A 21,411-nucleotide genomic window follows, 5' to 3' on the forward strand; every position below is an offset into this window, starting at 1 on the left:
CTGAGCAAATAAAAGAATTGCAACCACTCGTGGGCTGGAAAAATTTTCGTTTTAAACAATAAAAAAATAAAATATAAATAAAAATAAAAATAAAAATAAATGAAAAAAATAAAATTTTTATGCAACAACTGTGGTGTTGGTGGTATAAGTGTGGTGTTAATGCGGTTATTGTGTAAATTGTGAAAACTGTGAAAACTGTGTTATTACTCATACAACGTAAAAGCCATACTTTTTTTTTTTTCTTAGTATGTAGCAACACTTTATATATAAGGAAGATCAAATTCCAATAAGTCAAAAAAATTTTTATTCAAACTATTCCAAACATTTACTATACAACCCTACTCGAAGGATAAAGCATAGAAGTCCTCAAAGCATTACAGTCACTTTGATTTACTACCACTGCTACTATTATTGCTTTTACTGCTACAACTGATACTATTTTTAAATTACTAGTACCACATTTTCCCCCTATTATAGACCTTCATACACCTTTGCATATATTTCAACTACGTAAGCATTTCACAACCATGTCTGACTTTGCATTTAACAACTACTGTATACATTGTGACAAATTGTGTCCAACAAATTCAGTATATTGCTCAGAAGAGTGTAAATCGATAGAGTACCAATCATCAATGCAATCAAGTAATAACTACACTGCTACATCTTTTGAGCAATATCCATCATCACATCATCACAATGAAAGCCAGTATCACCATAACAACTCGGTATCGTCAGTGTCGACCACCGCCAGCAATAGTAATGAATACGCTCCAAATGACATGGTTTCACCATTATTGACACCGGCTTTGTATCTTCAACAACAGCAACAACAACAACAACACCTACAATCTGTGTCATCGCCCTTGATGTTGGCTTCACATATCGATGTTGAAACAAAAGATGACAGTCATTATGATTTGAATTATTTTGATTTGAATTACTCAGTTAAATCCAATACCAATTACACCAGTAATAAAACCAGCAATGAGTTGATAAATTCCACATCACACAATTATCGTAAATGGTTGACTGCCTTGTAAAAAGAACGGTCATAATACTATTAAGTGTTTACATTGGGAATACAATTGGGAGAGGTTTTAATTCTACTTGGTGTGATAATCACAACAACATTTCATTCATACACATAGCATTTTATACAAAGAGACGCTTTAGCTTTTTGACAACAAATTTTTTTTAGGAGAGGAGATATATGGATTGGAGTGGGACAGATATATATATATATAGTTTGACTTATAATACACATATAACTTACAATTCATTATCCATTTGATCATTAATCACGTAGACTTATCGTGGAAGCTGTAGAGGACCCGTTTTCCAATCAAGTGAAAAAAACTGTACGACTGGGTCCGTAAAGACGGCAAAAATCTGCATATGCCCCCTCCGTCAAGCGCATGAATCTTCCCACGTTTTTCCCCTCACTCGCACAAAAATGTGTCAAAACAAAGGAGTGAAGAAAAAAATAGAGGGCAAACAATTAGTACTGTACATAGAAATGCAATACAATAGGCTTTGAAAACAATCAGGTCATAAATAGTGGAGAGATAAAACACGTGGTAAGTCCCCCTGTCGTTTTGGGGGAGGAGAATAGAAGCGGAAACATGGAGTATTTCTAAATCCTACTACAAAGACATATACTAAACTATGTTGATATCATCAAACCTGAAATTTTCAAAACCAAACTCAAAATGTTTTGTCATATTTAGCAATTGAAACATTAATACACGTTGTTTATTTTGTTTATGGAAATTTCAGATGTTGTTATACCTCATTCACTCTGCATATGTAGTTAAGTAATTATGCATTTAAAGATCTCTTATGTTTATTTAGTTTACTTTTGTCGTCATGCAAAAGTTTTAATTATCTTTTGTATCCCTATTGTTCTTTTGCCTTCTCGATTTTCTCGGAGATTAACTTACGGAAAAAAAAATGTCCTAAAAAATTGTGTCTAATTTTTTTTTATTTCAAACACAGAGGCGCATGTCGTGATGTTAGTAATATCCGAATATGGAAATATTAAATCAAAGTAAAACTGTACTATAACTGTAGAAACTTGACCTTATTGACCTGTGAATATCTGCTGAAAGAGAGACTCTACGATGGCTTAAACTCAGAGTAGCCATTACTTAGACGACAAGAGGCATTACCCGCGTGGTCATTCTTTTTAATTCAATACCACAAAGGAAATAGAGAAAAAAATTAAAAGTTTTCACGTGCATTTGGCAATATGGCGACATTCTCGCGAAGAGGAAAATGATTCACAAGATTGAGTCATGTGAATATTGACGTGACTCACGAAGATTAGAATACTAAGTGCGACACAGGTTAGAGGACAATACAGTGCACATAGTGCTTTCGCTGCATCAACTCCGAAATGTTAAACTACACCGAAGCTGCTTACCAATTCTCAACGCAAGGTTTTGCAGTTATCCCTTTGGATTTCTCCATGGTTACATCTTTGAAAGAAACAAAACCTATTCTCTACCGACCGATTATAAAGGTGCCCTTGGTAAGTTTTGTTGAGGTTGTTTACGACTAATGTATTAAGCGGAAATCCGTTGTACACTTGGTAGCTTTAGAGTATATGAAAACATACCTGAGTGATTTCGCAGCTCCACGAAACGTGTCAAAAGCATTACTCAAACTATTAAAATACTCTGAGACGCTTAAATTGATGCTTTTATTCTAACTATGCGCTCTAGGACATGGTATCTGTAAACATCAAACTGAGTAGCTCCCTTCTGTCGTGTCACTTATTAGGTGAATCGCAACACTTATCACGTGCGTGGACTCACCTTCCTAATTCTGTCATGAACAAAAAACGAAATTTTTCGAAATTTTTGAGAAAACGACAAAAATTACACAAATTTTGGCCAGCTTTCTTAATCCATCCCTTTTGAAAATTTTCTACAGACTTAGGCGTCTAGATTCTTGAACAGAGTACTTTATGGCTTTATACCACTATTTACTAAACTCAAAATGACCATCTTACGTATCCTAATGGATGTAAGTAATGATTCTAAGTATTATTTGTTAATATAGTGCCACTCTAAAATGCTTCAAAATAAGTTAGAGGCATTATAAAGATTTGTTCGTAATGTAGATTTTTGTCGTTGAATTCACCTGTTCTAGAAGTACATATATGTCTCGTATTTACGGCTGGAGTAGACTAGACTTTCGTTGCAATTAATAATGTTTTCATTTTTCTGAAAATTACTTATTTGATATCATTTCCAATGTCCAAAGTAATCCATTTTTGCATCAATTTAATACCAAATGAATTAGTATCGTTTGCATCAATTAAAGATACAAATAAAACAAAGAAATCGAGTAAAGGCTCAATACAGTAGCAAATATTACTCCAATACCAACTTGGTTTTTGTATTAAGTCACTCTTTTGCGTGCCAGATCTTGTGGCAGCCAAACACACACATGGTAGCACCAATAAGCATATTCAAAATGGAAACCTTGAAATTTTTTTCACAGTTAGCGTGTACACCTTCTATCATCTCCACAATCATTCAAAGATGCTCCCTTCGTTAGTCAGATCGGGTGGTTACGTTTGGAAGTTTACTCCTCATATAACCTCAACCCAGAGGGTCAATTTACGCAAAAGAAGTGAACAAGTAGATGCCAACATTGATCAAATATATCGTGGTTTAATTCAACTGCAACAAGATGACAAGAAAATGGGTGACAGAACAGGATACCCCAAGATCGACCATTTGAAATTTGATATGCCTAGATTCAACGAAATGAGCAGTCGGGATAAGTACACCACATTCAGCAAACATTCGCGTGATTACAGAAAACCGATTCATAGGGTGCCTAAATGGACCAAATTATCATTTAGAGAGAATCCTAAACACTTTTAAACGGTTAGACGAATTAGAAGGAGTTTAAAAATTGAGAGGTGCACTGTATATATGTTTTTCAATGAATACATGAAAACAAAACCGACGTATATTTCAATCGATATTCTCCCAAATGAATCTGGACACGGACTCTTCAGGACAACTCAAGCCAACAGGCATGGTTTTCACTTCACCTTCGCTATTTGTCACGATAACTACATATTCAGGATCATCGGACAAATCATTTGCATTTTCGGGATCTTGAGTAGTAGCTGCCTCACTGGCCGCTCCTGGCGTCAGTTCTGGCTTCCTGAATGATTCAATACGTATACCCAAATTTCGATAAAAGTTAATCTTTAGTAATGCTAAATCGTATTCTCTTAACTTTTCAGGATCAATATTTTCCTTAGGTTCTGGGTTTTCCAATTTCTCATTAAGTTCATTCAATTCGTTCTGCAACTTAGTTCTCTTTTGTATTAATTGACCCAAATCATCATTTAAATCACTTTTCTCCTGAGTCAAAGCCACTTTCAAGTTGTAAAGTTCCAGATCCTTTATCCGAATTGCTTGGAACAAGTCTTGTGATTTATCAACGGGTGAAAAGTCAAAATTTGCAATATCAAAATTAACTTTAATCAAATCAGCCTTCACATCATTAATCTTGGTGAGAGTCCGAATATTCTCTTCCTTACGTTTGATTTCCTCCCTTAGTTCTTCATTGGATTGGTTTATTTCTTCCAACTCTCGTTCACGTCTTTCTTGTGTTCGCGCAATACAGGCTTCAATCTCATCTGCCATGACTAGTATATCACCTTCATTTAGTTCGTTAATAAGACTTTGAAGTGCGGTTGATGCATCTAGTGACTGGTCAGCAGTCGCATCTTCAACTCCGACTTGAAGTTGTTGTGGCTCCAAAGTATCACTCATTGATTGATTAATGGTAGGAGTGGGTGTGTGAAGGGGTGTGAAGGGAGCTTTATTACTGCTGAAGGCCGAAAGGGGTAATTTTGAAGGAAATGGTTAAGCTGGGGGTTTGTTTGTGTGTACACTTTTTCAAAACTCATTTGTTTACAGAAGCCCACATAATTGACGCGACATTCAACAACAATGCGACAGTAAGAGATTAACTAAGGAGAGAAAATTTATTGACAATTTTGTCTGCCAGTAGTTGATAAATCACCAGACGCTGCTAGTTCCTTATACCACAACGCTTTACTACACGACATGAGCTACCCCAAGAAGAAGAAAGGTTATTCTGATGTGGAGCTCCCGACGAACCCTAACTTGCCAGCATGGATAATAACACCTAAAGAAGAGAAAGCAATTTTTGAACGCTGGAGAAAGAAAGCGTTTGCTCAATGTGATGAGCTAATCAGGAGATATATCGAGTGCTCAAACCTGTATGCTAACCCACTTGAGGCTATTGAGAAATGTAAACCAGCCAATCAAGCCAGTTTGGATTGTGTAGCTCAATACCAAAAACGAGAGTATTTGGATCAAGAACGGGATTTATTCATAAAAGAGAAGATCGAAAAGAAGAAGTTGTACAAGCAAAAGTTAAAGGAGTTGCAGGAACAACAAGAAGGTAAAGAGATATGATGGTAAACGATAGTGTTATATATTTACTTGTGTATATAGTTAATGGTATTTGAAATAATACAAAACAAGATGAATTGGCTACTCCATAAGCTCTCTTTCGAAACGAAAATAACTCCCCCCCCTAATCCAGCTAGAGGTGACCTCCACATACCGAACCTACTTGGGTTCTGTTTGGTTATCAAAGGCTTCTTCTTCGAAAATCTTTCTACTACCCATAAGTAAACTAGCATGAATCTTGCCCAACATTTCAATGTTTTTATATTGCTCACTGGCAGTTGTTACCAAATCATTAAAGTCAGATAAATTGGCATGTAATTGTGCAACTTGCGAATTTAAATGACTCAATTGTCGCTGTGTTATGGTTGACGTAGATATCAGTACATTCGACTGGCGATGAGTATTCTGTTGATGATGATTGTGGCCATGTTTCGACAGGTGTTGCGTATCTAATGGTGCGGACATTGAAATATGTTTATTGTGTATATTGGTTATGGTTTGTTTATAGTTTCGGGTATTATCGTGATCTGATTTCGTCTTTTCTTTTTTTTTTTTTCTGTGAATAGGTCTCTTTCGGTTAAAGAACTTTTTCATCGGAATAAAACTAAATTGAAGTCACTTCTAAAGACAGATAGAAGGTAAAAATTGTTCGACGATACAACTAATTAAAGGGAAAACCAGCCTTGAACGACTGAAAAAAGGAAAAAGCCATTAGTGACGTTATTACACATCTACGACTATAGACACACACAGCCGCGTACAAACTCGAAATAACCATTTTAGTGAGGAAATTCAGTCATCCCCAGACTTTGCTGGCCAATACTGTAACGACTCCCGGAATCGAAATATTATTAATCAGAACGCTTCAAAATAGTTGAGACACACAAGCCGTACTTAAATGTAACCAGGGCTTTGCCGTATTCAAAATTTATAAAACGATTGAATCATGAATGACAAGTCGACATTGCGGATGGAGGTAAATCCATCAGCAAATGGAAACACAAATAAGTCGTCTAGTGAGGGAGTTGAGCAGCGACCAATAAACGGAAACTCGTTGCACCTGCAGAATAGTCTCACTTCAGGAAACGCGGGCCAGGTGTCTGGAAATCTGATCCCTCCAATCAAATCGACATCTACTAATCAGCCCGAACATTCAAAGCTAATCCCGAACCAGTCACCAAATCAAATACAACTACAAGCACAAAATAACCACAACAGTACAAAACCCAAAGGAAAACATTTAGTGGTACCGTCAAAGCACCAAAATGTACGGCAACACCCACTACATATCGCCCCCAAGTATGCCAAAATTCAGCCAGCAATAGCACCAAAACCATCAAGCTCAGTGCCATTGACAACAAAGTTTAATCCAATACCTAGCAGTAAGTTCCAAATACTGATGAAATCATCATTGACTCAAGATGCCACTAACTTAAACACGTCCAAGAAATGGATACTACCTCCTAGGCCACGACCTGGCCGGAAACGAACTGGGACAGAGTGTGACAAAGTCACAAAGAACCAAACTAACGGAACAAAGAGGAAAAATAAGCCAAAGTTGGAGACAAATGGTAAAAATGGTGATCTAAAGGGAAAAATAGAGCATGGCACGGAGGGGAAAAGTTCTACGATGGTTGCAACAACTACGATGCCCACCATCAAAAAAGAAGCCGATACAGCACCTACAACGGCTGGCTTATTAGGCTCAAATAAAAAAGAAATTGGTGAATCGAGAGAACCCACGGCAAGTGATATAACGCAACCCTCTATTAATACTATAAAAAGAGAAGAAAGAGTCATACCCGTAGCAGCAACGAAGACAGCTGTTGAACCGGAGGTGAAACTAACTACACAGGAAACAAATGGAGCTAACCCAGGTCCACAACCCAACACCATACCGAAACAACTGTTACCGGCTCCGCCTCCACCACCCTCAACAAAATCCGAAGACCCAAAAGTCCAAATGACAGAATTAAAGATGTCCTACTTGTCAAAATTAAAAGAGCAAGAGATTATAAGAAATTATGTTGAGGTGCTCACAAACCAAATCAAAGAGTTGAGCTTTGTACAAAATGGAGTCATCACTTTTGATGCTTTGAAAAATACTACTAAAGTTGCATCTAATTCTCAGCGAATAACGTCAACATTAACCAAATCCAAATGTGACCAATTGGACTCAATCAACAATTTGAATGATTTGAACAAATTTTTAACTTATCTTAGCAAATCCTCAGATATAATTAAGAGTGCTAAGCGACAGCCAGATGAACACACATCTAATTCGGATAACTTGAACCAACAAATAGATAACTATGTACAATTGAGAAACCGTTTTAAGATGTTGAATCAAGAGAACGGGAAAAAGGCAAACAAAAAGAAGATGGGTAAGAGTCAACCTGACTCTTTAGAGAGTACAAAACCCAAAGCCTCCTCATCAACATCGGTAACTACACCAAAGCACACAAGCCCCAAATCGCCATTTACCCCGGATTTGTTACGTCCTTTAAATGCTTCAAACTTGTTTAACGATCCCAATTTAGATATGATGGAAATGGATTTGCAAACAGAAACAATTGAAGCATCTCCATCAACTGTGGGAATTTTGGCCGATAGCGATAGAATAAAAGCTACTGGTGATAGCTTGACTATAGATTTTGAAGCGACAAAATTTGGAGTTGAGAGTGATGCTGGTAACGATGGTGAGTTTTTCCATGTTGATGAACATGATTTTTTAAGTAAATTGGCGTTGGATGATACAACACCAACAGAGGAGACGGAAATGGGTGAAGTTGTGATACACAAGCATAATGAAGAAAAAAATGATCCAGCTATTAACGAACCAGCTAGACAAAATGAAGAAAATGGAACTGAAATTACGAAACGAAATCCTATTACTAATGATATAATTATGAAGAAAAAAGTGAAATTCAATTGTGGCTTCTGTACTAATGACACACCGTGTCTTTGTTTTGATTCGGATTTGGAAATTAGTCGATTGGATTAGGGGGTCAGTTTATGACAATGATTTACGATATATATAGGTAATAATGGGCATAGATTAAGGTATTCATAAAGCGCACAACGGCTGACGACGAACTTACCTCTTTCGCAGCACATGTGAACGCTCCTCCTGAATATACATCTGTTTATTAACAACTAGTCTATACTTACCAGAAAAAGGCCAAATATGATCCGAAAACAGCAGTGGCTCCCAAAACAATGTAACCAGTACGATAAACACCTTTAATGGTCAATTCTTTACCAAGATCCCAAATAAGATGTCTTACACCATTAAATGAGTGGAAAGCAAATGGGAAAGCAGCAGCAGCCTTAATACCATATTGTAAATAAACCGGTAAGCTAGCAAATGCATTAACTAAAGTAGCAGCATCAAATGGAATATTCAAGATTGAAGTGGCGGCATATGTACAAGTTAAGGCATAAAAGGCACCAGCCATGGCAACACCAGTGATTCTATGTAAACCTGATAATAACCAAGTTAATTGTGGTTGATAAATCTCCAAATGTGGTGAAACTGGTCTATTTTTACGTTGTGCTACAAGTACTTCTTGTTCTTCGTTATGAGTAGTGGGTACTGTTGATACGAGTCTTTTGAGGAGTAAGGAGTTAGCAGCAGCAGCACCATTAAGACCAGTGGTTCTTGCTTTAGTGATGTTGATGGTGTTTCTAGTGACTAAGCTTATAGTCTGTTTGTTTAATAAACCGACACGGGAAATCATTTTTATGCAGATATGAATATGTTAGTTAATAATGAGGATCAAATGGTTGACGATGGATGAATATAAAAACCCGTTTCTAAAGTGCTTTCCCCAAAGATTATTGCAAAGAGTTCCTTTCTTTATAAAGTTTCTATCTCTAAGTTTTTTTTCCTTTTCCTTTTCCTTTTTCCCCGGGATTGTTGTTTATTGTATATAAAATTTTATCCAATTAAATGAGTGGAATTTTTAATTATCAGTTGGTAGCACTAGAGTTAATTTTGGCGATACCAATTGAAATCTACGTGGTAGCATCAAATATTTCGTCTATTGTTTTGTCTCTTTCAATCTTGTCATCTATCTCTTCAACAAAAAACATTCATACTTTTGTGACACCCGTTATATTCTATTTTACAATTGTTTTCCTTTCTCTCTCTTTTTTGGCTTTGAGCTTTGCATCTAACCTTTGAATGGTCTGGCGCATTGTAATTCCGCAAAGTGAGTGATTGAGAGAAGAACAGTAATTGGCGCTTAGTTTTGTGAACTAATTCCATTGATTTTATCCCTTTGCTGTTTAAAACAAAGTCTATTCTTTTAATAAGGTAGATTATTATAATTTACCAGTTAAGGACGAAATGAAGAAGACAAAGGTTTGTTCGTCTCTTTTTTGTTTTTTAATTTTATTTTATTTTAATTTTATTTTATCTGTTAATTATTGCGTGGACAAAAAAGTAACACAGCACTCAAAAAAACACACTACAATCTCTTTATAAGAAATACCTTTAATAGTACATACACCACCAACCACATAACAACAACTACTGACTTGGTTCATACATAACCACCTCCATTATTCCAACCATCACCACGGACAACAGAAGTCGTTAATTTTGTATACTATATTATGATAGAGACTGCAGCCTCTGTATTACAAAGCACCCCAGCAAACACAACAAATAGAGAAGACAATGACTACAATTCAAATGCTGTCAAAGATAACACCAGGTACGACATAAAATCCACTGAAGAAAAGAGGATACTGGGTGATGTTAATGAAACAAGAGTGGAACAGAGAGGAGATGTGGACAAGACTAGTCATGACTCTTCAAATGATTTGAGGAGTCAGCAAAAGCAACAACTGGAAACGCAGTCTTCCCAGGATTCTCAACTGCAGCTGCAGCAACAACAACTACCATCTCCAAATTCATCCCATCATAGTCACAATAGCAACTCTAATAAAAGCAATCTGCCACAGGATCAGAATGAAGAGCAGCACTCACCATCAGAATCCTACAACAAGTCAGATTTGATGTTTACGAAGAAGGATTTGAGCAAGTCTCGCACTCAATCGTACCAATCAGTCCTATCACTTGCATCCTTGAAGTCACTCAAACAACACCAGATACAACCTTTAACCGCAGCTAATGGTACTACGAATCAACCTCCAGGAATGAATGGACCAGGGTTGCATAGAAATAGTAGCACAAAGGGCAACAACACTCAACTTACGAGATCCAACTCCACCATGAACACTTCCAAGAATTTCCAGTCATTTATCCAAGCACCTGTTTTATCTAGTTTATCTACTCAAAAACTGAATGAAGAGTTGCAGATTGGCCAACAGTTGCCATTTCACGACAGGCCAGCAGGTGATAGATCGAGACGTACTACAAACAACAGTTCGAGTAATGATGGTGACAACGACGAGGGTACAGAATATACGAATGACGAAGAGACCTTATCACAACAAAGAAACTTAACATTGAATGCATTGAAAAAATTGAGTTTATCTCCGAGACCTATTACCAATCCAGATGATATTGTCATTCCCAAAGCTGTGGAGAGCGATAGTAAGTTGAAATCAAAAGGACAGGAGCCCTACCAACCGGCAGAAGTTGATTTGTCATCATTTGCTAGTCTAACTAGACAACCAAAAGTGACGCCAAAAGTTCTATCATCTTCACCTTCTTCCTCAACTATCCATTCGGAAAGGTTGTCACATTCACAAATATGCGCAAAGCCGTCGTTGGATAGTCTACCAGAGGGACAAGTGGCAAATGCGGGCCCCGCGAAAAGGGAAAGTGATATCAGTCAATATCATCATAAATTGGGACAGCAACAAATGGATTCTCTTAAACTGCAGACGGACAAAATTTCAAAGAATAATATGCACCAAGGAGAGCCTCAATACTCATATCAACTTGATTCCTCCAAGCAGAATCCAGCACAGCAACATACACAACATTTGAATGGGTCCCACTTTACCCCATCGTCATCAAGAGTTCCTGCTGCAGTAATCCCACCACAAGACATTAATACCAGGAGGAAGCCACTGAACTCATCGGCACCACAAAACCTTCCTACTAATAATTTGCAAGTACAATGCCATTTGCAACAGTCTCAGCCAAATTCCCATCACAAGAATGCAAATGCAAGATCTACTAGACAGTTGCAGCAAATAAAGGGGTTGAGAACGCCGATGTACATTCCAGCTGTTTTGCGTATGACACAAAATGGGTGTTATGAGTACCCTAATCGATCGTCATCAAACTCGCCAGACATGGTTTCCACTCCACTAACTACTCAAAGCCCTGAAAACAATTATGAAGCACATCTTCAAGCCTTTGGTCAAAAGAGTGTAAATTCATCAACCGCGTCAATAAAATCAACCGACTCTTCGAGATCCATCGACTCCACTAGCTCGCCAAAGTTTGCTTCATTGAATAGATTTCTTAGTGCGGGCAATCTAGGTAGGTCCTTTGATTATGTATCCAACGCACCACCAACAAGGAAACATTGGGTGAAGGACGAAGCTGTGACTACATGTGGTATACCTTCATGTAACAAGACATTTAATTTTTTCGAGAGGCGACACCACTGTCGAAAATGTGGCGGGATATTTTGCAAAGAGCATACATCACACTCCTTGTACATTAATAGAATGGCACAATTTACCACGGGTGGAAGAGGAACATTGTCAAAAGTTTGCGATAATTGTATAATGGAATATAACGAATTTATTCAACGAGAATTTGGGGTAAATATATCAAATACAAAACTGCCATCTCCAATGGACTTGAATCGTCATGTTGAGAATAACGTTATGAACAAGTCACTACACCCATCTAAGCAAGAACAAATACGGCAGCTGTATAAAGATCTTGATAGACATGCGTCAAGGCGGGGTCATGTTGATCTGAAGGGAAATATTGTTGGTGCAAGTGGAGACACCAACAGTGCCAACAGAGCTGATCAATTAGTTGGAAGTGTTCCTGCAAACTGGACATGGAGTTCCTTTTAACTTATATGTAGATCTAATAAGCTTGCTTTTTAATCATATTTATTCGTTATCTTTGATGTGAATTGTGTCATGTAAGTTAATGTCGCGACTTTGAAGAATGTACACCGTGTGCGGTATCTGTGCCGAACATATTTTTTTTTCAGGAAAATGTCAAGACAGACACTGTATAGCCTTCTACGATTCACAATCATGGTATCCACTAATCAAACCATGAAACCACAATCGACCCAATTGAAAGTGTTGGGGATTGATGTCGAACTAATAAGATCACTACTTAAAGTAATTATTTTGATATCAATTGCCGGAGCAGCCATTTCGTCACGTTTATTTTCAGTTATTAGATTCGAATCGATTATTCATGAATTCGACCCGTGGTTTAACTTCAGAGCTACAAAATATTTGGTAACGCATTCGTTTTATGAGTTCTTAAACTGGTTCGATGATAGAACATGGTACCCATTGGGAAGAGTTACTGGAGGTACACTATATCCTGGATTGATGGTTACTTCAGGTGCTATATGGCATGTGTTGAGAGAATGGTTGAGCTTGCCAGTTGATATTAGAAACATTTGTGTTATGTTGGCTCCTGTGTTTAGTGGGTTGACTGCAATTGCTACGTATTTCTTGACCAAGGAAATGAAGGACTCAAATGCTGGATTGTTAGCAGCAATTTTTATGGGTATCGCACCTGGTTATATTTCAAGATCAGTTGCTGGATCCTATGATAATGAAGCTATTGCAATTACATTGTTGATGGCTACATTTTACTTTTGGATCAAGTCAATGAAGTTTGGATCTATATTTTTCGCCACATTGACTGCATTGTTTTACTTCTACATGGTTAGTGCTTGGGGTGGTTATGTATTCATTACCAACTTGATTCCATTGCATGTGTTTGTGTTGTTGTTGATGGGTAGGTATAACCCTAAGTTGTATACTGCATACACCACATGGTATGCATTAGGAACTTTGGCAAGTATGCAAATTCCTTTTGTTGGATTCTTACCAATTAGATCAAATGACCACATGGCAGCCTTGGGTGTGTTTGGATTATTGCAATTAGTAGCTTTTGGTGATTACGTCAAATCCAAAGTTCCATCCAAGCAATTCAAATCTTTCTTGATTGTATCTGCTTCGTTGGTATTTGTATTGGGCGTTGGTGTGTTATTTGGATTAACTGCCATGGGATGGATTGCTCCTTGGACTGGTAGATTCTACTCACTTTGGGATACTAATTATGCAAAAATCCATATTCCTATTATTGCTTCAGTTTCGGAACATCAACCAACAGCTTGGCCAGCGTTCTTTTTCGATACTTCAATGTTGATTTGGTTATTCCCAGCAGGTATTTACTTGTGCTTCCAGGAATTAAGAGATGAACACGTGTTTGTTATTATTTACAGTGTCTTGTGCTCTTATTTCGCTGGTGTTATGGTTCGTTTGATGTTGACTTTGACACCAGTCATTTGTATTGCTGGTGCGATTGCATTGTCCAAATTGTTTGATATATATTTGAATGTTGTTGACATCTTTACTGAGAAGACTGGCTCAAAGACAAGCAAGAAGTTGCCGATTGCTGCATTAGTTTCAAAATTGATTGTTTTGTTGTCATTTGCGTTTTACTTGTTTTACTTTGTTATGCATTGTACCTGGGTAACTTCAAATGCTTACTCCTCACCCTCAGTTGTGCTTGCTTCTCGTGCTGCAGATGGATCACAAATTCTCATTGATGACTACAGAGAAGCTTATTACTGGTTGAGAATGAATACACCTGAAGATGCAAAGATTATGTCTTGGTGGGATTATGGATACCAAATTGGAGGTATGGCTGATAGAACCACTTTGGTTGATAACAACACATGGAACAATACTCATATTGCAACTGTTGGAAAAGCCATGTCTTCACCCGAAAATGTTTCTTATGAAATCTTGAGACAACACGATGTTGATTATGTGCTTGTAATTTTCGGAGGTGTCATTGGGTATTCAGGTGATGATATCAATAAATTCTTGTGGATGGTGAGAATTGCTGAGGGTATTTGGCCTGATGAGATCAAAGAAAGAGACTATTTCACAGAAAGAGGAGAATACAGAGTAGATAAGGATGCATCAAAAGCCATGAAAAATTCATTGATGTACAAATTATCATATTACAGATTTGCTGAATTATACGGCGGACGTGATGGAGCTGATAGAGTCAGAAACCAACAAATACCCGCTGATGAACCACCAGAATTAAATGTTGTTGATGAAGCCTTTACTTCTCAAAATTGGATTGTTAGAATTTACAAGGTTAAAGATTTGGATAATGTTGGTAGAGATTTGAACCAGGCTACAAAATTCGATAAAGTTAAAGGAAAAAAGAATAGATTGGTAAAGAGGCCAAATTTGGATATTAGAGAGTAAGATGTATAGAGTTTGTGTGTAAAGTTTTATTTTTAAACATAAAGCGGAATTAAAAAAAACTTTGTTTGTGCGTTAAAACTCCGAGGACGAAACCACGATCTAGAAATTCCCGCACTCAGTATCCGTCTCAATTACTTTTTTCCGTCAAGTTTCATCAAGTCTTTGTACCGCGCATTTTTAAAGAATAAAAAAAAAAGGAGGGAAAAGTGGGGAGATGCTACTTGAGTTTTTATTCGCCCAAGGGTCACATATTTATCATCAATATCTTTTCCAAAACTCAACAACTGACACCTCACAATTACGACGCATAACTAGGGTCTCCAAAAATGACCACATTAATTGAACATTTGATCTTCTATAGATCCTACCATTTCAACAATACCAATGTGACGATACATTTGATTTGTATTCCAATTATTTTGTTATCGGCGATCACATTCTTAACTCCCGTTGCTTTACCTTCTGTGTCATCCAACCCGTTGATCAATGTTGGTAATGTCGTTGCTTGGATTTATGGTTTGTATTACATCTCCTTAGATTGGAAAGTTGGAGTTCCCTCAGCATCCGTGTTGGTAACTTATGCATACTATATTGGCAATTATTACAGATCTTTATCAGCAACTTCATCACCTACATCTAGCGAATTTGTCAATTATGCAATTGCAGCTCATACTTTTGCTTGGATTGCTCAATTTTATGGTCATGGAGTCCATGAAAAGAGAGCACCAGCATTGCTTGACAATTTATTACAGGCTTTAGTTTTGGCTCCATTTTTTGTTGCTTTTGAAATTACGTTCTTTTTGGGGTTAAGAAAGGATTTGAAAAAGACCATGGATAACGAAGCCGGAAAAAGAGTGAGAGATTTTAGATTGAAAGAAAAGTCACAAAAGGCCAAGTCTTAATAAAAGGGACTATAGTGGGGTATTTATTTAGATGAAGTCAGTCTGAGGTTTGGCTTTTGTATATTTCATAGTTGTATTTAACTTCAGGCTCGTGTAATGATACACCTTGTAGTTGGTTACCAATTGTCAACCACCCTGGTCTAGTATTGTGAGTTCGTCCAAAAATTTCCAATTTTCTTGCATGAGTACCAACTAATCGTTCAATGATGTCGTAGAACTCATCTGGTTTTCTTGAAGTTTCTCTCGTACTGCTAACTACAACATCGGTGTCAATTCGCAAGTTGAGCCAGCTAGGGTTACCCTTTAGTCCGACTAACAAATGCTCTTTTGAATGATTTAACCAATGTCCTGTTCTTCCAGTAACTATAGTTCTTTTCAATTGATTCAATTTGATCCAGATCATTTCATCACTAATTTGGTAACCCCACTTGAGTAAAGCTTTACGTCCAATTTCGATTGACCGCCCAGTTACCCAAAGCATAATAATCCCTTCATCTTGAAGCTCATGCATAGGCAACTCTAGCAACTCATCATCTTTGCATGTTCCATACGGCAAGGACATGTGAATGTCCCAGGCAGGGTCAGAAATAATCACAGCAAATTTACCTAATATACCGAAAGGCAAATACCGAACATCACAATTGATCCATTGTGGAGGTGTGATTGGGCAAAAGGATTCAGTAAAACATTGACCAAGAGTGTAATCCAAACTCTTTTCCTCCAGCTTCGCCACTGACTCCGTTTTACAAGGGTTCAAAGTGAAATAATGGAGATAACGACAGGTTTTCATCTTGTGGCATGTATCTAAGTACGAACAATCTCCCAAATTCACATCAGTGTGACCATACAAAATAGGAAGAAAGTGGATCTTGTTTAATGAACATTGGTAAGCTTCAATAGGTAACAAGTTCCTTGATTGATGTATTCTTTGATGAACGATATAATCTGGAGCTAATTGCTTTGAACTCAGGGCATACTCTCGCTTATTTAATCCAGCATTGGCCAACAGCAATGCATGCTTACTATCACTGCATACATGTGGAAATGGTGCCTTCAAAGTTGCCAATTTTGCTCTTTCTCTTCCCAATGTTGTTTTTGCCGTATTTTTATGAAGAAACCCAATTATGACCTCTAATGTTAATCTAGTCACTTTGTCAAGTTCAATTGGTATAGACTCTTTTGGTGAAGCAAATTCAAGCAATGACACCTCCTCCTTTCGTTTCACAAATTCTTCCTCGGGTGGTGACAAGCCCCTTAACCGATAATGTAAAATCTTCAACGCCGTGTAATTGATCCACGTCAACCTTGGCATATTAATCAGTTTGGTCAATGCAAGTGGCAATTTTGTTGAAAAATGCAACGATTTCCCACTGAGATTTTGAAATAGTTGAAGGTAATCAATGAACTCCGAGTATGTGGTGGGTATGTGATAGGTATCATCTTTGCAAAACTCATGAAAAACGCCCCTAATTTTCCAAAGTTCCCCATTAATGGGAATTGATAGAATAATGTCCCCTTGGGAAAGTAGGAAATCAGTAAAAGGTTGAAAGCTTTCGAGTGTACCCATTGGTGTGATTGCAGTGTGGTTTGTTGCAAAAACAAAAAGAAAGGATCAGTGTCAGCACTTTCTTTTTGTTACTTATTCGAATAATTCATTGAAATATTTCAATAAAGTCAGAAAGAATAGTGATACACCAGATACGTTTGAATACTCCCAGTTTACGAGTCGGGTGTGGAAGGTGAAGCATTACTGGGGGGCATTGGCAAACTCTCAATGCCTCAATCTCTTTAAACCAAAAAAAAAATTCAAACTAGGGAGACTTGTGATCAATACTCATAGAGGGATGTAATATTGCGTTGTGACTGTTCTTGATTTCTTCGCAGGGTAGGTCAGTTGAATCCTTGTCATCCCTATTGCCAAATCGTCCATGATTCAGCCATTCTTTTGCTCGTGAAGTGTTGCCGGTTCTCAAGTTTCTGGCGAGTGTTATGAACCACGTCTAAAGTATACTTGTTGACTCCTTTTTTTCGCCCAAGCTGGTTGAGACTAAAGTACAAGGAGTGTTCCATAGTGATATTTTTTGAGCTTCAAAATTGGTACCTCGTATAGGTTTGGCAAATGTACCACAATGTTGAACAAAAACCAGCCTACTTTCATTATAGTGTTCATGGGTAGTATCAAAGGTGAGGAAGGACGGTGCAATGGTTGCCTGAAGCTCAAAGATTCATTTTTGGTACTCACATGCAAAGGAGAGCAATTTGTGACTAACTTCAACGACGATGTCACTTCACTTATTTCGCAAAGAAAGCTTCTGAGCCAATTGTGGTTGCTGCAGTTATTACGAGAAGTCAAAAAGAATCTAGAATTGCAGCCATTGAATGACCGCTACTGTGGCATTCAGCATAAACAACCATGACAAGAAAATAAAACAACAAAAGTCAACTTTGTGTAACAAATGGCCAAGCGGAAAGATCCAAATTTAGAACCGACAGAATGTCAAAACCCAACATAAATGAAAAAAGAACAAAGAAGTAAAGGATTAAATGAGAAATAGAGAAATGTTGTCAGCAAAGTAAATCCTTCAAACATGTGGTACCGGAAGAATATGAACAAATACACCATTATACGAAGCGCCATAGTTTTTCTTGTTATTCTGCTTTTGCGTGCTGTAGCTCCACAATTTCTTATGGTGTGTTGATTTTTGTTTTTCTTTCGATGTTACAAAATTCACGTTTTTATTTCAACTTGCCGAAGGGTGGTGCTAAGCGACACTCGAAATTTGAAATAAAACAAGGCTGAGGGGAAAGGAGCAAGGTTAACAGGCGGCATTTCTAACATTTACTCTTCCCAAGTTTCTTCTCCCTTTCGACTACCTCTTGGCTACATTTGAGATTGAACCTCCTTTTCAAAGTAAAGAATCTGGTATGAGCAGCTCTAGATTCGTTCGCCAAGTAGATGCTATGGCTGCTTTCCTGCCTCTATTTTCGTATATCCAGCTTCTAATTAGACTCACTATGGCAAATATTGAACTTGTGCCGTTTGTACGGTGTGGCACCCCCATAAAACGTGTCTTGGCTTTATTTCTTCAATTGTGTCAAATGCCGTACGGAAGTTAAGCTCCGAAAATAATTGCGCGTAAAGAACAGTACAAAAAAAGAAATTAAATGAGTAGTGTATACAAAAATGCCACATACCCCGTATTTTTACACGTTGAGTACTGCATATAGTACAACAAATGACTATTCTTTACAAGACGCCTATATATATATAAGATCATTCTTTTGCTGGGTGCAAATTAATATTCAACCAGCACTACAAACAAATCAACACTTTGCCAGGATTTAGGATCCAATTAACATCAGATCATCCACCCTACATCTATAACATATACAGTTCACGATGAATTTTAATAATATGTACACAGATTTGCTTGAAACAATAGTAAATAAACAACTTCGGAATATACTGTCAACCCCCTGTGAATATCAATCAACTTTAGCTTCGGTTGCCAAAACATCAAAATTATTCAATCAAATTGCCAATGAAAGACTATATCGTGAGGTTGTGGTGTATGACGACGACAACCAATCGATTGTGGAGAATGACAACTGCACTTACATACACATTCACCAATTTAGCAAGTTTGTTGAGTCATTGACAATCCAGAATTTCCTCAAGATCAGGTCTATTCAGTTGCATTGTAAATCAAACTTTAGCAAGTACGACTACTCAGGCTTGTATGAAAAATTAGACAACTTCTGGTCTCACACACAACACAATATCGAATTTATCAACTTTGATATTGACAATATACGGAAAAATCAAACAATACTTCAATTTTTGTCAAAAGACTGTTATGAGATTATGGAGGAGAATGATGAAGTTGAATCAAGTGGTGGGCCAAAGCAATCAAAAGTCTGGAACTTGACGAATTGGTCTATTTTAGGAGCTCAAGAGTTAAATTCATTGCCGCTCTGGAGCCCAAACTTGAAGACATTGGACTTCTTTATTGAAACTATCATTGGCGATGTTCAATTTCCAACTCAGAGAGTAAAAATGCCAAATTTGGAGCAATTGAACTTGAATACAACTTTATCAACCCAATGCTTCTTGTCTTTGAATCCAGAAGTTCCCAACTTGCAAAAAGTTTCAATTTCTTACTCGCATTCATTTAATAAACCAGCTATAAACTTCCATGATTATCAAATGATTGATTTTGATAAGCTTACCGATTTGGAATTGAAATTTAACTGTTTGCATTCAGATTGTGCGTGTATCAATGAATTTTATCACGAATTATCACAGAACAGTCATTATTTCACTAAATTGAGGAATCTCAGTATCGTCAACCACAACTCAAAGAATCATCTGAGTAACTTAGATCAATATGCATTCTTGTTGTCGAACCAGTTATCCAATTTGTTTAGTAAATTCACCAGTCTTGAGTATATTTACATCAGAGTCAATGAATTCGTTAAAAATGACAGAAGTAAGATTGATTGGAATAAATTCAACAAATCTGTATCAATGTTACCTCGCTTGCGCAGGTTGATTATAGCTGATTTCTTCAATTGGTGGGCACCATCAATTCAACTAACACGGAATATGATGGTGAACACTTGCAGCTGTCAGGAATGCCACAGTATCAAGTCTTTGTTTCAACAAATGGCCGCACACGACGAAGACAATCATTATACACACAACTTTGACAAGTTTACCCTTGATTCAACACAAGTGACACCAGGTCACATCGATCTTGTCAAGAAGGGAAATTCAAAGTTTATGTCATATTTGATCAATCACTACAAATCTCAATTTCATCAGCTGATTATATATTCAATGTCGGCATCGTATTTCAGAGAACATGATGATCAAAGGCTTGCCCCTTTCAAGACTTTATTTACGCATGGCCAATTAAAGCAATTGGCAAATTCGTTAAAGGTTGGTAATCCATCATTAAAGGTTAATTTTGGAGGTATTGCAATATGATTTACTATATAGAGTTAATTTTAATGCATAATTAATACAGAATGAAAATGTAGAACTATGGTTATGCAATTTGGTATTGAATTTAACAATTGAAGTAATTTTTTCAATAAGATAACGCTGTCTAAAGGGTAATAACAAACAATACGATAACAATACTCTTCCGTAGAACTTGATCTTTGTACCTGATTTTTCTACAATTTAAGGTTGAAGTGGCCTTGCTGTTGATTTGAAACGCTATTGTCAACAGCAATACCTAAAGGAAAAGCTAATAAACACAAGAGGGAACGACTAAACATACTTCTTTCTGGTAAAGCAACGACTGGTTATGAATTGACAATAGTTTAGTGGGGTAAAGTCTTCAACACTATATACATTTCTTCTTCAACATTGTCTGTTAACTATGCAAATAATTGACCTTCCCGATTGGGAAATAACTTCTCTCTCTTTGTCTCTCTCTCCTTTTCTTTTTTTGTGTGACTGAACAATGAATTTTTTGACACTAGCTTTGCTAAAATCAAGCTTTCAAGGAAGTAATAGTGAGTTTGTACTGTGATCCGCGGTAAGGTTCTATGGGATGGGAACATACACTGGCATCCAGCTTCTCTTCTCTGTACCCCACTTC

At 37.1% G+C, this 21,411-nt stretch overlaps 12 protein-coding genes across 12 annotated transcripts; 8 read left to right on the plus strand and 4 right to left on the minus strand. All coding sequences in view use genetic code 12, as the record gives it.

Annotated features, from left to right (window-relative positions):
- Positions 1-527: 527 nt before the first annotated feature.
- CORT_0A09620 (hypothetical protein) lies at positions 528-1,043 on the plus strand (the record flags this gene model as incomplete). The annotated part of the gene is made up of 1 exon (XM_003866738.1): positions 528-1,043. The coding sequence occupies one exon, from the start codon at positions 528-530 to the stop codon at positions 1,041-1,043; it is 516 nt and encodes a 171-aa protein (XP_003866786.1).
- A 2,508-nt stretch (positions 1,044-3,551) lies between these two features.
- On the plus strand, positions 3,552-3,899 carry CORT_0A09630 (Mrpl31 protein; the record flags this gene model as incomplete). The annotated part of the gene is made up of 1 exon (XM_003866739.1): positions 3,552-3,899. The coding sequence occupies one exon, from the start codon at positions 3,552-3,554 to the stop codon at positions 3,897-3,899; it is 348 nt and encodes a 115-aa protein (XP_003866787.1).
- A 93-nt stretch (positions 3,900-3,992) lies between these two features.
- Positions 3,993-4,805, minus strand: CORT_0A09640 (hypothetical protein; the record flags this gene model as incomplete). Its single annotated transcript, XM_003866740.1, has 1 exon — positions 3,993-4,805. One exon carries the CDS (start codon positions 4,803-4,805, stop codon positions 3,993-3,995), a length of 813 nt encoding a protein of 270 aa, XP_003866788.1.
- Positions 4,806-5,102: 297 nt separating this feature from the next.
- Positions 5,103-5,477, plus strand: CORT_0A09650 (hypothetical protein; the record flags this gene model as incomplete). Its single annotated transcript, XM_003866741.1, has 1 exon — positions 5,103-5,477. The coding sequence occupies one exon, from the start codon at positions 5,103-5,105 to the stop codon at positions 5,475-5,477; it is 375 nt and encodes a 124-aa protein (XP_003866789.1).
- Positions 5,478-5,633: 156 nt separating this feature from the next.
- On the minus strand, positions 5,634-6,068 carry CORT_0A09660 (Hsk3 subunit of the Dam1 (DASH) complex; the record flags this gene model as incomplete). The annotated part of the gene is made up of 1 exon (XM_003866742.1): positions 5,634-6,068. One exon carries the CDS (start codon positions 6,066-6,068, stop codon positions 5,634-5,636), a length of 435 nt encoding a protein of 144 aa, XP_003866790.1.
- A 352-nt stretch (positions 6,069-6,420) lies between these two features.
- On the plus strand, positions 6,421-8,478 carry CORT_0A09670 (Hap42 protein; the record flags this gene model as incomplete). Its single annotated transcript, XM_003866743.1, has 1 exon — positions 6,421-8,478. One exon carries the CDS (start codon positions 6,421-6,423, stop codon positions 8,476-8,478), a length of 2,058 nt encoding a protein of 685 aa, XP_003866791.1.
- A 163-nt stretch (positions 8,479-8,641) lies between these two features.
- CORT_0A09680 (succinate dehydrogenase) lies at positions 8,642-9,214 on the minus strand (the record flags this gene model as incomplete). Its single annotated transcript, XM_003866744.1, has 1 exon — positions 8,642-9,214. The coding sequence occupies one exon, from the start codon at positions 9,212-9,214 to the stop codon at positions 8,642-8,644; it is 573 nt and encodes a 190-aa protein (XP_003866792.1).
- Positions 9,215-10,094: 880 nt separating this feature from the next.
- On the plus strand, positions 10,095-12,491 carry CORT_0A09690 (hypothetical protein; the record flags this gene model as incomplete). The annotated part of the gene is made up of 1 exon (XM_003866745.1): positions 10,095-12,491. The coding sequence occupies one exon, from the start codon at positions 10,095-10,097 to the stop codon at positions 12,489-12,491; it is 2,397 nt and encodes a 798-aa protein (XP_003866793.1).
- Positions 12,492-12,638: 147 nt separating this feature from the next.
- On the plus strand, positions 12,639-14,897 carry CORT_0A09700 (Stt3 oligosaccharyltransferase complex component; the record flags this gene model as incomplete). The annotated part of the gene is made up of 1 exon (XM_003866746.1): positions 12,639-14,897. One exon carries the CDS (start codon positions 12,639-12,641, stop codon positions 14,895-14,897), a length of 2,259 nt encoding a protein of 752 aa, XP_003866794.1.
- A 326-nt stretch (positions 14,898-15,223) lies between these two features.
- CORT_0A09710 (hypothetical protein) lies at positions 15,224-15,799 on the plus strand (the record flags this gene model as incomplete). The annotated part of the gene is made up of 1 exon (XM_003866747.1): positions 15,224-15,799. One exon carries the CDS (start codon positions 15,224-15,226, stop codon positions 15,797-15,799), a length of 576 nt encoding a protein of 191 aa, XP_003866795.1.
- Positions 15,800-15,836: 37 nt separating this feature from the next.
- On the minus strand, positions 15,837-17,366 carry CORT_0A09720 (Ime4 protein; the record flags this gene model as incomplete). Its single annotated transcript, XM_003866748.1, has 1 exon — positions 15,837-17,366. The coding sequence occupies one exon, from the start codon at positions 17,364-17,366 to the stop codon at positions 15,837-15,839; it is 1,530 nt and encodes a 509-aa protein (XP_003866796.1).
- Positions 17,367-19,199: 1,833 nt separating this feature from the next.
- Positions 19,200-20,789, plus strand: CORT_0A09730 (hypothetical protein; the record flags this gene model as incomplete). Its single annotated transcript, XM_003866749.1, has 1 exon — positions 19,200-20,789. The coding sequence occupies one exon, from the start codon at positions 19,200-19,202 to the stop codon at positions 20,787-20,789; it is 1,590 nt and encodes a 529-aa protein (XP_003866797.1).
- Positions 20,790-21,411: the final 622 nt, after the last annotated feature.

This window comes from Candida orthopsilosis (genome assembly GCF_000315875.1).
Source record: "Candida orthopsilosis Co 90-125, chromosome 1 draft sequence".
Taxonomy (NCBI): Eukaryota; Fungi; Ascomycota; class Pichiomycetes; order Serinales; family Debaryomycetaceae; genus Lodderomyces; species Lodderomyces orthopsilosis.